The sequence below is a fragment of the Pseudophryne corroboree genome, chromosome 1, assembly GCF_028390025.1.
Source record: "Pseudophryne corroboree isolate aPseCor3 chromosome 1, aPseCor3.hap2, whole genome shotgun sequence".
In the NCBI taxonomy this organism is placed as follows: domain Eukaryota; kingdom Metazoa; phylum Chordata; class Amphibia; order Anura; family Myobatrachidae; genus Pseudophryne; species Pseudophryne corroboree.
In genome coordinates, this window is record NC_086444.1 from 1,000,212,591 (window position 1) to 1,000,231,843 (window position 19,253).

At 47.9% G+C, this 19,253-nt stretch overlaps 1 protein-coding gene across 1 annotated transcript in view; it reads right to left on the reverse strand.

The window, feature by feature from the left end:
- LOC134921964 (histone PARylation factor 1) overlaps positions 1-19,253 on the reverse strand; it is a 187,755-nt gene that overhangs the window by 116,721 nt on the left and 51,781 nt on the right. Inside the window, exon 4 of the mRNA XM_063920630.1 lies at positions 17,511-17,609. Coding sequence (XP_063776700.1) covers positions 17,511-17,609 — 99 coding nt within the window. The remainder of the gene's footprint in view (positions 1-17,510; positions 17,610-19,253) is intronic.

Consider the following 19,253-nt stretch of genomic DNA (forward strand, 5'->3'; position numbering starts at 1 on the left):
ACATTGGCTAGCATTTCCCATGGAGGGTCCGGGGAGGAAATTGGCTTTAAAACCGGAGCAGAAATTGTATTCGGAACCGAATCCACAAAACATACTGGACATGTGGTAGATCCATCCGGTAACACACTGCTACAGACTTTACAGTGATGCTTTTTAATTTTTGCTGGTGCCTTACTCATAATGGAGACAGACAATACAATACACAAACAAACAGACACTTGCACGACTCAGTAAAATAGTACGAAGGTGTCTCTCTCTCTCTCTCTATATATATATATATATATATATATATATATATATATATATATATATATATATATATATATATATATATATATATATATATATATATATATATATATATATATATATATATCTATCTATCTGGCCAAGTGCAGTACACGTGGCCAGTACTATGAAATGTGACCCAAATTCCCACTAACACCCCTGCGCCTCCGGTGGAGTAGAGATGTAGTACTGGAACGTTCTGGAATCACAGCAGGAAGACACAGTCTTCTGCTGCCGATTTCAAAGTCTTCTTGCTTCTCATACTCACCCGGCTTCTATCTTCCGGCTCTGCGAGGGGTACGGCAGCGCAGCTCTGGGATCGGACGGCGAGGGTGAGATCCTGCGTACGATCCCTCTGGAGCTAATGGTGTCCAGTAGCCTAAGAAGCAGGACCTAGCTGCTTCTCTCCCCTCAGTCCCACGATGCAGGGAGTCTGTTGCCAGCAGAGCTCCCTGAAAATAAAAAAAAAACTAACAAAATACTTTCTCTCAGCAAACTCAGGAGAGCTCACTGAAAAGCACCCAGCTCGCTCTGGGCACAGTATCAAACTGAGGTCTGGAGGAGGGGCATAGAGGGAGGAGCCAGAGCACACCAGAACCTAAATTCTTTCTTAAAGTGCCCATGTCTCCTGCGGAGCCCGTCTATCCCCATGGTCCTTACGGAGTCCCCAGCATCCACTAGGACGTTAGAGAAATAAAATAAGATTTTACTCACCGGTAAATCTATTTCTCGCAGTCCGTAGTGGATGCTGGGACTCCGTAAGGACCATGGGGAATAGCGGCTCCGCAGGAGACTGGGCACAACTAAAGAAACCTTTAGGACTACCTGGTGTGCACTGGCTCCTCCCACTATGACCCTCCTCCAGACCTCAGTTAGGATACTGTGCCCGGAAGAGCTGACACAATAAGGAAGGATTTTGAATCCCGGGTAAGACTCATACCAGCCACACCAATCACACCGTATAACTCGTGATACTATACCCAGTTAACAGTATGAAATATAACTGAGCCTCTCAACAGATGGCTCAACAATAACCCTTTAGTTAAGCAATAACTATAAACAAGTATTGCAGACAATCCGCACTTGGGATGGGCGCCCAGCATCCACTACGGACTACGAGAAATAGATTTACCGGTGAGTAAAAATAAGAATTTACTTACCGATAATTCTATTTCTCATAGTCCGTAGTGGATGCTGGGAACTCCGTAAGGACCATGGGGAATAGCGGCTCCGCAGGAGACTGGGCACAAAAAGTAAAAGCTTTAGACTAGCTGGTGTGCACTGGCTCCTCCCCCTATGACCCTCCTCCAAGCCTCAGTTAAGATACTGTGCCCGGACGAGCGTACATAATAAGGAAGGATCTTGAATCCCGGGTAAGACTCATACCAGCCACACCAATCACACCGTACAACTCGTGATCTGAACCCAGTTAACCGTATGATAACCGTAGGAGCCTCTGAAAAGATGGCTTCCAACAATAAACAACCCGATTTGTTTGTAACAATAACTATATACAAGTATTGCAGACAATCCGCACTTGGGATGGGCGCCCAGCATCCACTACGGACTATGAGAAATAGAATTATCGGTAAGTAAATTCTTATTTTCTCTGACGTCCTAGTGGATGCTGGGAACTCCGTAAGGACCATGGGGATTATACCAAAGCTCCCAAACGGGCGGGAGAGTGCGGATGACTCTGCAGCACCGAATGAGAGAACTCCAGGTCCTCCTCAGCCAGGGTATCAAATTTGTAGAATTTAGCAAACGTGTTTGCCCCTGACCAAGTAGCTGCTCGGCAAAGTTGTAAAGCCGAGACCCCTCGGGCAGCCGCCCAAGATGAGCCCACCTTCCTTGTGGAATGGGCTTTTACAGATTTTGGCTGTGGCAGGCCTGCCACAGAATGTGCAAGTTGAATTGTACTACAAATCCAACGAGCAATCGTCTGCTTAGAAGCAGGAGCACCCAGCTTGTTGGGTGCATACAGTATAAACAGCGAGTCAGATTTTCTGACTCCAGCCGTCCTGGAAACATATGTTTTCAGGGCCCTGACTACGTCCAGCAACTTGGAGTCCTCCAAGTCCCTAGTAGCCACAGGTACCACAATAGGTTGATTCATGTGAAACGCTGAAACCACCTTAGGGAGAAATTGAGGACGAGTCCTCAATTCCGCCCTATCCGAATGAAATATCAGGTAAGGGCTTTTATAGGATAAAGCCGCCAATTCTGATACGCGCCTGGCTGAAGCCAGGGCCAACAGCATTACCACTTTCCATGTGAGATATTTCAAATCCACTGTGGCAAGTGGTTCAAACCAATGTGATTTTAGGAACCCTAAAACTACATTGAGATCCCAAGGTGCCACTGGAGGCACAAAAGGAGGCTGTATATGCAGTACCCCTTTGACAAACGTCTGAACTTCAGGCACTGAAGCCAGTTCTTTCTGGAAGAAGATCGACAGGGCCGAAATTTGAACCTTAATGGATCCTAATTTTAGGCCCATAGACAATCCTGCTTGCAGAAAATGTAGGAAACGACCCAGTTGAAATTCCTCCGTAGGGGCCTTCTTGGCCTCACACCACGCAACATATTTTCGCCAAATGCGATGATAATGTTTTGCAGTTACATCCTTCCTGGCCTTGATCAGGGTAGGGATGACTTCATCTGGAATGCCTTTTTCCTTCAGGATCCGGCGTTCAACCGCCATGCCGTCAAACGCAGCCGCGGTAAGTCTTGGAACAGACAAGGTATCTGCTGGAGCAGGTCCTTCCTTAGAGGTAGGGGCCACGGGTCCTCCGTGAGCATCTCTTGCAGCTCCGGGTACCAAGTTCTTCTTGGCCAATCCGGAGCCACGAGTATCGTTCTTACTCCTCTCCTTCTTATGATTCTCAGTACTTTTGGTATGAGAGGAAGAGGAGGGAACACATATACCGACTGGAACACCCACGGAGTTACCAGAGCGTCCACCGCTATTGCCTGAGGGTCCCTTGACCTGGCGCAATATCTGTCCAGTTTCTTGTTGAGACGGGACGCCATCATGTCCACCTTTGGTTTTTCCCAACGGTTTACAATCACTTGGAAGACTTCTGGATGAAGTCCCCACTCCCCCGGGTGGAGGTCGTGTCTGCTGAGTAAGTCTGCTTCCCAGTTGTCCACTCCCGGAATGAACACTGCTGACAGTGCTATCACATGATTTTCCGCCCAGCGGAGAATCCTTGCAGCTTCTGCCATTGCCCTCCTGATTCTTGTGCCGCCCTGTCTGTTTACGTGGGCGACAGCCGTGATGTTGTCCGACTGGATCAATACCGGTTGACCCTGAAGCAGAGGCCTTGCTTGACTTAGGGCATTGTAAATGGCCCTTAGCTCTAGGATATTTATGTGAAGAGACGTTTCCATGCTTGACCACAAGCCCTGGAAATTTCTTCCCTGTGTGACTGCTCCCCAGCCTCTCAGGCTGGCATCCGTGGTTACCAGCATCCAATCCTGAATGCCGAATCTGCGGCCCTCTAGAAGATGAGCCTTCTGTAACCACCACAGGAGAGATACCCTTGTCCTTGGAGATAGGGTTATCCGCTAATGCATCTGAAGATGCGATCCGGACCATTTGTCCAGCAGATCCCACTGAAAAGTTCTTGCATGGAATCTTCCGAATGGAATCGCTTCGTAAGAAGCCACCATTTTTCCCAGGACTCTCGTGCACTGATGCACTGACACTTGTCCTGGTTTTAGGAGGTTCCTGACTAGCTCGGATAACTCCCTGGCCTTCTCCTCCGGGAGAAACACCTTTTTCTGGACTGTGTCCAGAATCATCCCTAGGAACAGTAGACGTGTTGTTGGAATCAGCTGTGATTTTGGGATATTTAGAATCCACCCGTGCTGACGTAGCACTACCTGAGATAGTGCTACTCCGACCTCTAACTGTTCCCTGGACCTTGCCCTTATCAGGAGATCGTCCAAGTAAGGGATAATTAATATGCCTTTTCTTCGAAGAAGAATCATCATTTCGGCCATTACCTTGGTAAAGACCCGTGGTGCCGTGGACAATCCAAACGGCAGCGTCTGAAACTGATAATGACAGTTTTGTATCACAAACCTGAGGTACCCTTGGTGAGAAGGGTAGATTGGGACATGGAGATAAGCATCCTTGATGTCTAGAGATACCATATAGTCCCCTTCTTCCAGGTTCGCTATCACTGCTCTGAGTGACTCCATCTTGAATTTGAACCTTTTTATGTAAGTCGAGTGATATGTATGTGAATAAAATATAAGTACCGGATAGATTCTTGAGATTAAGCCTGTATATCTCAGACAATTCTTATTTTTTATAATTGGCATATTTCTTATATATATATTAATGTAGCACCTCTGTATCTCTTATTTATCTATTGATGTATTTTATGTAATTTATTATGCATAAGTATGCTGCGGAGCAATATTAACGATAATGGACTTTACTACTCTGCTTCCAAACCAGTTTTACTACATTGGCGTTACTTCCGCCATCCACTGTGCCAACCACCAACAGGATGTTACTGCTGGAACGCATGTGGCTCTCCAGTCTAAAACCGGAAGTGACGCGGCCGCGTCACTTCCGGTTTCACGGAGCTCACGGAGCACATGTATTGTGTGTCCGTGGCGCTCTGCAGCCAGTTGATTACCCTTTATTATTCCACTGTAGCACCAATGTAACATATGGATATTAGATAAATGACATTTACTACTCTGCTTCCAAACCAGTTTTACTACATTGGCGTTACTTCCGCCATCCACTGTGCCAACCACCAACAGGATGTTACTGCTGGAACGCATGTGGCTCTCCAGTCTAAAACCGGAAGTGACGCGGCCGCGTCACTTCCGGTTTCACGGAGCTCACGGAGCACATGTATTGTGTGTCCGTGGCGCTCTGCAGCCAGTTGATTACCCTTTATTATTTCACTGTACCACCAATGTAACATATGGACATTAGATAAATGACATACATGATGCTTTGCATACTTTTATAAGTCGGACCAAGCACTTCCGGTTCCGGAAATGACGCGAACCGGAAGTGCAGTCGAAAATGAAACTGATATAGATGCCCAAATATCCTTGCGAAAATTTATCCTGGAGTACCCAACACGTGCTGGAGATGCGGGACCGCATTAGGTACCCCACTTCACATATGGTGGGAATGCTCGCTTTTGCAACCATTTTGGCGCAAGGTGGTGGAGACAGCTAGCATTATCCTTGGGGAAGACTTACCCTTTTGCCCGGGTTTTTGGTTATTAAATCACACGCGTATACCCAGACATCATCTTAAGAAATCACTACTTCGCCATATTTTGAGTGCCTCGAAGGCAGTGATCCCAGTCCACTGGAAATCAACAGTGTCCCCCACTATGAGTGAATGGACGGCCCGCTTAGATCACTATATGGCAATGGAAGACCTTATTCTATCTTTGGAAATGAGAAACACTTCCTTCATAGCTACTTGGAGCCCATGGCTGGAATACAAAGCCACAACACATCACAAATCCTCTCTTTAAGAGAAACCCATCCGCCATGCCTCCAGTAGTTATATGATATAAATCACGGTTTAAGCTCCTTAGGTTAGGAGGAGAACCCCCCCCCCCCCCTTCCCAAACCTTGTCTCTCTACGCTATCCTTCCTTTTACTCCTCTACATTGAGAGTAACACTACTCCTAATCCTTGCCTTTTTCTCCCTACCTCCCGCTATCCTTCTTTCCTCTACTACTCCTACTCTTTCTCTTTGCTTCAAGAAGTTGTAATCCACGAAATGTATTAGACCATACTCTTTTATGCCTTGTTTATATTTCTTTCTCTGGAGACGAGATGCATATGTGGAGGAGAGATATCCCCCTTCACGGGTCTTTCTGTTTTACGTGGTACTGAGTTTCTCCAGAGGATGTTTCTCTGATGGTACTAGACGATATAGTAATGTTTCTGCAACTTCTTGTTTTTTGCCCATTTCGAAACTTCAATAAAAACTATTTGCAAAAAAAAAAAGAAAATGAAACTGAAAGTAGTATAAATATGTGCACTTTCTGACATGATGTATTCTCCTGAGGAAGCCCTGGAGGCGAAACGCGTTGAGACTGACCTGCCTACTGCCTATATCAATCAGCTAAGATTTACGATTTGTTTTATTTTTTGAATTTATATATTACTATTGTTGATGATTAAATACTTTATTGATAATATACAAAGGCAGTAGCAGACGATTGATTCAAGCTATCACACATTACTGGACCGACTTGTTCTACATGGATATATATATATATATCCTATATGCTTTATTGAATTTTCCATTTGGTACGCTTAAAATAGAAAGGGGGGGCACCCCAAGATATACCTGAGGTTACTACACCATATGGCGATGATCTTTATTTCCTAGGTGGGAAACAGCCACAAAGAATTGTCTGAGATATACAGGCTTAATCTCAAGAATTTATCTGGTGGGGAAACAGCCACAAAGAATTGTCTGAGATATACAGGCTTAATCTCAAGAATCTATCCGGTACTTATATTTTATTCACATACATATCACTCCATTTATTCCTAAATACTACACCATATGGCGCCTGTTCTTTTCCCCTGCCTTACAGAATTGCATGACTGAACATACCCAAGTCATTTTTGAAGAATGGTGCAGCTTCCAAAGAAGCTTGGGAGGTGTCCTTTAACGGAGTGTCTACGACTGACTTAACCTAAGAAATAGCAGAACTTTCTGACGACCAATTACTCCACAGTAAACATTTGAACGTGTGATTAAGCGCACCGACCTAAAAACTCTTTTCACTTTTTATGTAAGTGTTCAAAGATTTTAGATTTAAAATTGGTCTCACCGAGCCGTCCGGCTTCGGTACCACAAACAGCGTGGAATAATACCCCTTTCCCTGTTGTAGGAGGGGTACCTTGATTATCACCTGCTGGGAATACAGCTTGTGAATAGCTTCCAATACTGCCTCCCTGTCGGAGGGAGACGTTGGTAGAGCAGACTTCAGGAACCGGCGAGGGGGAGACGTCTCGAATTCCAATTTGTACCCCTGTGATACTACCTGCAGGATCCAGGGGTCCACTTGCGAGTGAGCCCACTGCGCGCTGAAATTCTTGAGACGGCCCCCCACCGTGCCCGAGTCTGCTTGCAGAGCCCCAGCGTCATGCTGAGGACTTGGCAGAAGCGGGGGAGGGCTTCTGCTCCTGGGAAGAGGCTGCATGGTGCAGTCTTTTTCCCCTTCCTCTGCCCCGGGGCAGGAACGAGCGGCCTTTTTCCCTCTTGCCCCTCTTTTTCTGCTGAGAGGTGACCTGTGGTAAAAAGGTGGATTTTCCAGCCGTTGCTGTGGCCACCAGGTCCGATAGACCGACCCCAAATAACTCCTCCCCTTTATACGGCAATACTTCCTTATGTCGTTTGGAATCCGCATCACCTGACCACTGTCGCGTCCATAACGTTCTTCTGGCAGAAATGGACATCGCACTTACTCTAGATGCCAGGGTGCAAATATCCCTCTGTGCATCTCGCATATATAGTAATGCATCCTTTAAATGCTCTATAGTTAATAGTATACTGTCCCTATCCAGGGTATCAATATTTTCAGTCAGGGAATCCGACCAAGCCACTCCAGCGCTGCACATCCAGGCTGAGGCGATCGCTGGTCGCAGTATAACACCGGTATGTGTGTATATACCTTTTAAGATATTTTCCAGCCTTCTATCAGCTGGTTCCTTAAGAGCGGCCGTATCAGGAGACGGTAACGCCACTTGTTTTGATAAGCGTGTGAGCGCCTTATCTACCCTAGGGGGTGTTTCCCAACGTGCCCTAACCTCTGGCGGGAAAGGGTATAGTGCCAATAATTTATTAGAAATCAGCAGTTTTTTATCGGGGGAAACCCACACTTTATCACACACCTCATTTAATTCATCTGACTCAGGAAAAACCACTGGTAGTTTTTTCACACCCCACATAATACCCTTTTTTGTGGTACTTGTAGTGTCAGAAATGTTCAATGCCTCCTTCATTGCCGTGATCATGTAACGTGTGGCCCTACTGGACATTACGTTTGTCTCGTCACCGTCGACACTGGATTCAGTATCCGTGTCAGGGTCTGTGTCGACCATCTGAGGTAACGGGCGTTTTAGCGCCCCTGACGGTGTCTGAGACGCCTGAACAGGCACTAATTGATTTGTCGGCTGTCTCATGTCGTCAACAGTTTTTTTGCAAAGTGCTGACACTGTCACGTAATTCTTTAATTACTACCATCCAGTCAGGTGTCGACTCCCTAGGGGGTGACATCACTAACACAGGCAATTGCTCTGCTTCCACATCATTTTCCTCCTCATACATGTCGACACAATCGTACCGACACCCAGCACACACACAGGGAATGCTCTGATAGAGGACAGGACCCCACTAGCCCTTTGGGGAGACAGAGGGAGAGTTTGCCAGCACACACCAGAGCGCTATATTATATATATATATATATATATATATATATATATATATATATATATATATATATATATATATATACATATACATACATACATATACATATATATATATATATATATATATATATATATATATATATATATATATATATATATACATATACATATACAGGGATAACCTTATATAAGTGTTACTCCCTGTTATAGCTGCTGTATTTATATATTAGCTGCCAATAGTGCCCCCCTCTCTGTTTTACCCTGTTTCTGTAGTGCAGGACTGCAGGGGAGAGTCAGGGAGCCGTCCTTCCAGCGGAGCTGTGAAAGAAAATGGCGCTTGTGTGCTGAGGAGAAAGGCTCCGCCCCCTTCACGGCGGCCTTTTCTCCCGCTTTTTTCAGGAAACTGGCAGGGGATAAATGCATCCATATAGCCCAGGAGCTATATGTGATGCATTTTTTTTAGCCATATAAGGTTTTTATATCGTTTTTATTGCGTCTCAGGGCGCTCCCCCCAGCGCCCTGCACCCTCAGTGACCGGAGTGTGAAGTGTGCTGAGAGCAATGGCGCACAGCTGCAGTGCTGTGCGCTACCTTATTTGAAGACAGGAACGTCTTCTGCCGCCGCTTTCTCCGGACCTCTTCGCTCTTCTGGCTCTGTAAGGGGGCCGGCGGCGCGGCTCCGGGACCCATCCAGGCTGAACCTGTGATCGTCCCTCTGGAGCTAATGTCCAGTAGCAAAGAAGCCCAATCCACTCTGCAGTCAGGTGAGTTCGCTTCTTCTCCCCTTAGTCCCACGATGCAGTGAGCCTGTTGCCAGCAGGACTCACTGAAAATAAAAAACCTATTTAAACTTTTACTTCTAAGCAGCTCAGGAGAGCCACCTAGCTTGCACCCTTCTCGTTCGGGCACAAAAATCTAACTGAGGCTTGGAGGAGGGTCATAGGGGGAGCAGCCAGTGCACACCAGCTAGTCTAAAGCTTTTACTTTTTGTGCCCAGTCTCCTGCGGAGCCGCTATTCCCCATGGTCCTTACGGAGTTCCCAGCATCCACTAGGACGTCAGAGAAATCTTATTTTCTCTGACGTCCTAAGTGGATGCTGGGACTCCGTAAGGACCATGGGGATTATACCAAAGCTCCCAAACGGGCGGGAGAGTGCGGATGACTCTGCAGCACCGAATGAGCAAACTCTAGGTCCTCCTCAGCCAGGGTATCAAACTTGTAGACTGTTGCAAAAATGTTTGAACCCGACCAAGTAACAGCTCGGCAAAGTTGTAAAGCCGAGACCCCTCGGGCAGCCGCCCAAGAAGAGCCCACTTTCCTCGTGGAATGGGCTTTTACAGATTTAGGGTGCGGCAGTCCAGCCGCAGCATGTGCAAGTTGAATCGTGCTACAGATCCAGCAAGCAATAGTCTGCTTAGAAGCAGGAGCATCCAGCTTGTTGGATGCATACAGGAGAAATAGCGAGTCAGTTTTCCTGACTCCAGCCGTCCTGGAAACATATACTTTTCAGGGCCCTGACTACGTCCAGTAACTTGGAATCCTCCAAGTCCCAAGTAGCCGCAGGCACCACAATAGGTTGGTTCACATGAAAACTGATACCACCTTAGGAAGGAATTGGGAACGAGTCCTCAATTCCGCCTTATCCATATAAAATACAGATAAGGGCTTTCGTAAGACAAAGCCGCCGATTCTGATACACGCCTGGCCGACGCCAAGGCCCACAGCATGACCACTTTCCACGTGAGGTATTGTAGCTCCACGGATTTAAGTGGCTCAACCCAATGCAACTTCAGGAAATCCGACACCACGTTGAGATCCCACGGTGCCACTTGAGGCACAAACGGGGGCTGACTATGCAGTACTCCCTTAACAAAAGTCTGAACTTCAGGCAGTGAAGCCAGTTCTATTTTGGAAGAAAATCGATAGAGCCGAAATCTGGACCTTCATGGAACCCAATTTTAGGCCCATAGTCACCTCTGACTGTAGGAAGTGCAGAAATCGACCTAGCTGAAATTTCTCCTTTGGAGCCTTCCTGGCCTCACAGCACGCAACATATTTCCGCCATATGCGGTGATAATGGCTTGCGTTCACTTCTGTCCTAGCTTTAAATTGCATAGGGATAACTTCCTCCTGAATGCCCTTTTCCTTCAGGATCCGGCGTTCAACCGCCATGCCGTCAAACGCAGCCGCGGTACGTCTTGGAACAGACAGGCCCCCTGCTGCAGCAGGTCCTGTCTGAGCGGCAGAGGCCATGGGTCCTCTGAGATCATTTCTTGGAGTTCTGGGTACCAAGCTCTTCTTGGCCAACCCGGAACAATGAGTATCGTTCTTACTCCTCTCCTTCTTATTATTGTCATTACCCTGGGTAAGAGAGGCAGAGAAGGGAACACATACACCGAATGGTACACCCACGGTGTTACCAGGGCGTCCACAGCTATCGCCTGAGGGTCCCTTGACCTGGCGCAATATCTTTGTAGCTGTTTGTTGAGGCGGGACGCCATCATGTCCACCTGTGGCCTTTCCCAACGGTGTACAATCATTTGGAAGACTTCTGGATGAAGTCCCCACTCTCCCGGGTGGAGGTAGTGTCTTCTGAGAAAGTATGCTTCTCAGTTGTCCACTCCAGGAATGAACACTGCTGACAGTGCTAACACATGATTTTCCACCCATCGGAGAATCCTTGTGGCTTCTGCCATCGCCATCCTGCTTCTTGTGCCGCCCTGTCGGTTTACATGAGCGACCGCCGTGATGTTGTCTGACTGGATCAGCACCGGCCGGTGTTGAAGCAGGGGTCTAGTCTGACTTAGGGCATTGTAAATGGCCCTTAGTTCCAGAATATTTATGTGTAGGGAAGTCTCCTGACTTTTCCATAGCCTTGGAAGTTTCTTCCCTGTGTGACTGCCCCCCAGCCTCGAAGGCTGGCATCCGTGGTCACCAGGACCCAGTCCTGTATGCCAAATCTGCGGCCCCCTAGAAGATGAGCACTCTGCAGCCACCACAACAGCGACACCCTGGCCCTTGGAGACAGGGTTATCCGCCGATGCATCTGAAGATGCGACCCGGACCACTTGTCCCACAGATCCCACTGGAAGATCCTTGCATGGGACCTGGCGAATGGAATTTCTTCGTAAGAAGCTACCATCTTTCCCAGGGCTCGCGTGCATTGATGCACCGACACCTGTATTTGTATTAGGAGGTCTCTGTCTACAGACGACAACTCCTTGAACTTCTCCTCCGGGAGAAACCCTTTTTATCCTGTTCTGTGTCCAGAACCATACCCAGGAACATTAGACGCGTCGTAGGAACCAGCTGCGACTTTGGAATATTCAGAATCCAGCCGTGCTGTTGTAGCACTTCCCGAGATAGTGCTACTCCGACGAACAACTGCTCCCTGGACCTCGCCTTTATAAGGAGATCGTCCAAGTACGGGATAATTATTTCGGCCATTACCTTGGTAAATACCTCGGTGCCGGGGACAGACCAACGGCAACGTCTGGAATTGGTAATGACAATCCTGTACCACAATTTTGAGGTACTCCTGGTGAAGAGGGTAAATAGGGACATGCAGGTAAGCATCCTTGATGTCCAGTGATACCATGAAATTCTCCAGGCTTGCAATAATCGCCCTGAGCGATTCCATTTTGAACTTGAACCTTCGTATATAAGTGTTCAAGGATTTCAATTTTAGAATGGGTCTCACCGAACCGTCTGGTTTCGGTACCACAACATTTTGGAATAGTAACCCCGGCCTTGTTGAAGGAGGGGTACCTTGATTTCACCTGCTGGAAGTACAGCTTGTGAATTGCCGCCAGTACTACCTTTCTCCGAGGGCAGCAGGCAAGGCTGATGTGAGGTAACGGCAAGGGGGAGTCGCCTCGAACTCCAGCCTGTATCCCTGTGATACTACTTGCAGAACCTAGGGATCCACCTGTGGGCAAGCCCACTGGTCCCTGAAGTTCCCGAGACGCGCCCCCACCGCACCTGTCTCCACCTGTGGAGCCCCAGCGTCATGCGGTGGACTCAGAGGAATCGGGGGAAGATTTTTGATCCTGGGAACTGGCTGTCTGGTGCAGCTTTTTCCTTCTTCCCTTGCCTCTGTGCAGAAAGGAAGCGCCTTTGACCCGCTTGCTTTTCTGAAGCCGAAAGGACTGTACCTGAAAATACGGTGCTTTCTTAGGCTGTGAGGAAACCTGAGGTAAAAAATTTTCTTCCCAGCTGTTGCTGTGGATACGAGGTCCCAGAGACCATCCCCAAACAATTCCTCACCCTTATAAGGCAGAATCTCCATGTGCCTTTTAAAGGCAGCATCACCTGTCCACTGCCGGGTTTCTAATACCCTCCTGGCAGAATGGACATTGCATTAATTCTGGATGCCAGCCGGCAAATATCCCTCTGTGCATCCTTCATATATAAGACGACGTCTTTAATATGCTCTATGTTCAGTGATCGCAAAAACGCGCTATAGCGCGTATTTTACCCCATAATGAGAATCGGGGACTCGCTTTTACAAAATGAGTGCGTCCCTGGGGACGCGCTCCGTTGTTAGCAGTCCTGTAGCTCCTTTGATCTCTCCGCCGGGTCCCGCTGCCAATCTTGTGGCTTCTTTGAAGTTTCTGGGTCCAGCGGCCAATCCTGTGGTGCCTTTTAGGTCTCCTGGTCCAGCGGCCAATCACAATAGTCTCCCTCTCATACCCCTCCAATAGCGAGGCTTCCAGGAGGACTGTTTGATAGACGGGGAGGAGGAGCTGTTGCTACCTTTCACTCCCATATGCAGCTGCGGCACCCGGCGTACTCAGAAGGCTGACCGAACTGCAGCGTTAACAGGCTTTATCGGCGGCCACCTGTCTCATCCCCATCCCGGCGCTGCTATGCACTTCTACCCCTCACCGCCGCGGCCACTCAGAACTCGGCGTTGTGGATGCCGCGCCTAGCCTTGGAATTTACTGGCGCATGCCCCCGCATCCTGAGTGGCCGTGAGGGGGAGAAGTGCATAGCAGCGCCGGGATGGGGAGGAGACAGGTGGCCACCGAGAAAGCCTGTTAACGCTGCAGTTCGGTACGCCGGGTGCCGCAGCTGCATACGGGAGTGAAAGGCACCAACAGCTCCTCCTCCCCGTCTAACAGTCCTCTGTCATTGACCACCTCTCTCTCTTGTGGAGGGACAACATGCTCCAAGTGCTAGCAGAACTCAGGGGCAGCCCTTGTTGGGAGAGAAATGACACTGTCAGTGATAGCCGGGCTATTGGAGGGGTTTGAGAGGGATGGTGAGAGCAGTGCCCAGCATTCACCAACACATATTGACCAGCATAGTTACCCCACCCCCATATACCCACACCCTCCAAAGCCACACAGTGCCATCACATGCACCCCACCAACCACACAGTGCCCATTACACACACCCCCAATACCCACACAGTGCCCATTACACACTCTCACAGTGCCAATCATACGCACTCCCCACAACGTGTTCCCGTGATCACTGTGTCTGGGGACGACAACTGGGGGTCCGAGATGGTGGCTATAGTGTGTAACGTGCTCTGCCTGGCGCAACGTGTGTAACGCGCTCTGCCGGGCGCAACGTGCTCTACCTTGTGCAATGTTTATATTTGCTTTACCTGGTGCAATGTGTCTTAAGTGTTCTACCTGGTGCAATGTATATAACGTGCTCTACCGGGCGCATTGTGTGTAACGTGCTCTACCGGGCGCATTGTGTGTAACGTGCTCTACCGGGCGCATTGTGTGTAACGTGCTCTACCGGGCGCATTGTGTGTAACGTGCTCTACCGGGCGCATTGTGTGTAACGTGCTCTACCGGGCGCATTGTGTGTAACGTGCTCTACCGGGCGCATTGTGTGTAACGTGCTCTACCGGGCGCATTGTGTGTAACGTGCTCTACCGGGCGCATTGTGTGTAACGTGCTCTACCGGGCGCATTGTGTGTAACGTGCTCTACCGGGCGCATTGTGTGTAACGTGCTCTACCGGGCGCATTGTGTGTAACGTGCTCTACCGGGCGCAGTGTGTATAACGAGCTCTACTGGGCGCAATGTGTATAATAATGTGCTCTAACTGGCGCAACGTGCTCTGCCTGGCGCAATGTGAATAACGTGTTCTACCTGGCACAATGTGTATAATGTGCTCTACTTGGAGCAAAGTTTATGACGTGCTGTACCTGGTGCAATGTGTATAACGTGCTGTACCTGGTGCAATGTGTATAACGTGCTGTACCTGGCGTAGTGTGTATAGGAGGTTCTACATGGTGCAATCTGTATAAGCGGCACTACTGTGTGGTGTAATGTCAATTGGCACTAATATGTGGCCACACCCTTTCCCCATGAAGCCACGCCCCTCAAATTTTGCAGCGCGCCTTCGGCGCGCACTGCCTCTGCTTTATGGTCTAGTAAGGTGGAACACCAATTCACTTTCTACCTAAGGGCACCAAAATGTCTAGTTACAGCTCTGGTGCAGGGTGTCCTGCATGCTACACAGCCCAGCAGCACTGTCACCCCATCCCCCCCATCTTGCAACACTTTTGTAGTGTCCAAACAAGATTAAGATTAATAAGAACCTTCTTTCCGATGGGACCCAGAAAAACACCGGTAGGACCCCAATTTTTGAAAGTGAGGGGTCCCTGGGACCCACTATTTTTTGGGATCAGCGCGATCACTGATGTTAGCAAAATATTATCCCTGTCTAGGGTATTAATATTATCTGACAGGGTATCAGACCACGCTGCAGCAGCACTATTTATGCTGAGGCAATTGCAGGTCTCAGTATAGAACCTGAGTGTGTATATACAGACTTCAGGATAGCCTCCTGCTTTTTATCAGCAGGCTCCTTCAAGGGTGGCCGTATCCTAAGACGGCAGTGCCACCTTTTTTGACAAACATGTGAGCGCCTTATCCACCCTAGGGGATATCTACCAACGTGACCTATCCTCTGGCGGGAAAGGGTACGCCATCAGTAACTTTTTAGAAATTACCAGTTTCTTATTGGGGGAACCCACGCTTCTTTACATACTTCATTCACTCATCTGATGGGGGAACAAAACACTGGCTGCTTTTTCTCCCCAAAAATAAAACGCCTTTTATGTGGTACTTTGGTTCATATCAGAAATGTGTAACACATTTTTCATTGCCGAGATCATGTAACGGATGTTCCTAGTGGATTGTGTATATGTCTCAACCTCGTCGACACTGGAGTCAGACTCCGTGTCGACATCTGTGTCTGCCATCTGAGGTAACGGGCGTTTTTTTTTTTTTGAGCCCCCTGATGGCCTTTGAGACGCCTGGGCAGGCGCGGGCTGAGAAGCCGGCTGTCCCACAGCTGTTACGTCATCCAGCCTTTTATGTAAGGAGTTGACATTGTCGGTTAATACCTTCCACCTATCCATCCACTCTGGTGTCGGCCCCACAGGGGGCGACATCCCATTTATCGGCCTCTGCTCCGCATCCACGTAACCTTCCTCATCCAACATGTCGACACAGCCGTACCGACACACCGCACACACACAGGGAATGCTCTGACTGAGGACAGGACCCCACAAAGTCCTTTGGGGGGACAGAGAGAGAGTATGCCAGCACACACCAGAGCGCTATATAATGCAGGGATTAACACTATAACGGAGTGATTTTTCCCCCAATAGCTGCTTGTATACATATATTGCGCCTAAATTTAGTGCCCCCCCCTCTCTTTTTAACCCTTTGAGCCTGAAAACTACAGGGGAGAGCCTGGGGAGCTGTCTTCCAGCTGTACTGTGAAGAGAAAATGGTGCCAGTGTGCTGAGGGAGATAGCCCCGCCCCTTTTTCGGCGGACTTTTCTCCCGCTTTTTTATGGATTCTGGCAGGGGTAATTTATCACATATATAGCCCTGGGACTATATATTGTGATGATTTGCCAGCCAAGGTGTCTTATATTGCCCTCAGGGCGCCCCCCCTCCAGCGCCCTGCACCCATCAGTGACCGGAGTGTGAGGTGTGCATGAGGAGCAATGGCGCACAGCTGCAGTGCTGTGCGCTACCTTGTTGAAGACAGAAGTCTTCTGCCGCCGATTTTCCGGAACACTTCTTGCTTCTGGCTCTGTAAGGGGGCCGGCGGCGCGGCTCCGGGAACGAACACCAAGGTCGGGTCCTGCGGTCGATCCCTCTGGAGCTAATGGTGTCTAGTAGCCTAAGAAGCCCAAACTACCACCTGTTAGGTAGGTTCGCTTCTTCTCCCCTTAGTCCCTCGCTGCAGTGAGTCTGTTGCCAGCAGATCTCACTGTAAAATAAAAAACCTAAATATACTTTCTTTCTAGGAGCTCAGGAGAGCCCCTAGTGTGCATCCAGCTCAGCCGGGCACAAGATACTAACTGAGGTCTGGAGGAGGGTCATAGTGGGAGGAGCCAGTGCACACCAGGTAGTCCTAAAGCTTTCTTTAGTTGTGCCCAGTCTCCTGCGAAGCCGCTATTCTTCATGGTCCTTACGGAGTCCCAGCATCCACTTAGGACGTCAGAGAAAAGTGTGTGTGCGCTGTAGCTAATAAGCGCCTGATCGTAGCAACAATTCAGTAGCTCCAACAGATTCCCATTCATTTAGACTGCCAGCAGGGGGTGCACGCCAAATGAATCGCCCCCATAGTGCACTTTAAAAAGAAGTTATGCTTTAGCCGCCTTAGTAGCTACCTGCAGGCATCCCTTTTAATGTCACAGGAAGTAAAACACACAGAAGTATTACATCAAATGCCATCTTCACAAAAACAAATGTTATTCCCTTCTAAAGAACAAACATGTCAAGACACCTACTTGACTGCAGAAAATACATTATCTCCAGATGGGGTGATGTGGCATCCTTTAGTAGCTTCATTAGTGCCAACAAACACAGGCAGTTCTCCTGGATAGTCTCTGCAAACAGAACGGCAGAAGCTTGACATGTATAGTAAGTGAATCCCACTTGATTAAATTGACAATATGTGCAGAGATTATGGTCAGGCTGTGTAAGTTTATGAGGAGAGTAAAAATGTGAGAGAGATGGGTCCTTAGGGGTCTATGTACAAAGCCTTGGAAAGAGAACGTACCAACCAACCAGCTCCTGTCAATTTTCAAACACAGCCTGTAACATGGCAGGAGCCGATTGGCTGGTACTTTCTCTCTCTTCAAAACTTAGTAAATAGACCCCTTATTTATTTGGGCCATAAGAATATCAGAAAAGCCTGGCCACACCTGACACGTTTTCTGTCACTTCCCGTCAGGTGGAAAACAGCAAAATATAGCAAACACAACATGATAAAACTTAAATTGCTTACACTACCCAAAAACTACAATGTAAGTAGCAATTAAGCATATAAGGAAATGCTGGAAATAAAACCAGCATGCTAAAGTTATTATGGCAAAACGATACTTTAAGGAGATGGTGCTGTAGTCCACCACGACCATATTGAAATTAAAGGGGTGCTCTAATTTTTGGATAGTCCGATACTGTTAACATCTCCATTTAATAATCAGCAATGATTATGTACTGTACATATGCAGCAAAGACGCATCACATGAGGCTCCTACAGGACCTCACACTTAGCTGAATCGGTCCCACAGAATGTTGAAGGTGAAATTATTGTATTGGTAGCGGAGGGGTAAGGCACCACTCTTGCATCTAGTAGACAGCAAAATGTTTCAACCTTAAATATGCAAGCATGGCGAATAAACAGAAGCTTAAACTGCACCAGTAAAACTACAAAAAAAAAAAAAAAAGTACAGTAAGGACAGCGATGTGGGATTTGCACTATACAGTATGTAGTGCATCCAGCATAGCTAAACTGAGGAATTTACATCAGGGGTCAGGTCGCAATGGCCCCTAGATTTTGCTGTCTGGCTACCAGATTATGGAGGGAGAGGAATGTGGTTTATTTGCCACGGAGAGGAGTGGTTTGCCTGGGGTACCCCCTTAGTTGTGTGGCTATGAGTGTTGATTTGCCCATGTGGTGACAGGTAGCTGCAGAGGGGTGGTTTGCATGGGGTACCCCCTTAGTTGAGTGGCTGTGAGGGTTGGTTTGCCCAGGAGGCAACGGGAAGCTGCTCAGTAATGTGGCTGCAGGAGGTGGTTTGCACTATTAATTTTTTTTTTATATTTTTTGGTGGGAGGAGGGGTTGGGGTCCTACACTTATCCTGGCTCCTAGATTTTAGAAAAAAAAAAAAAAAAAAAAGCCCTCATTTACACGCTAGCAAATTTAGCACTACAACTGTCTTAGATTGACAGAGTAGAACAGTGTTTCCCACCCTCGGTGCTCAAGCCACACTAACAGTCCAGGTTTTAGTGACATTTATGTTTGAGCAGATGGTTGAATAAAAATAAATGAGGTACTGATTAAGTCACCAGTGCTCAAATATGGCTATCCTTAAAAACTTGGATGGTTAGTGTGCCTTGAGGACCGTGGTTGTAAACCCCGGTAGTAGAAAAGGTCAAAATAATGATTGTAAATTGGTTGCAGCTTACATGCACTACCTCACTTATTGCACAGGTCAAAACCGTTAATACAGCGAAGGTGGGTTGG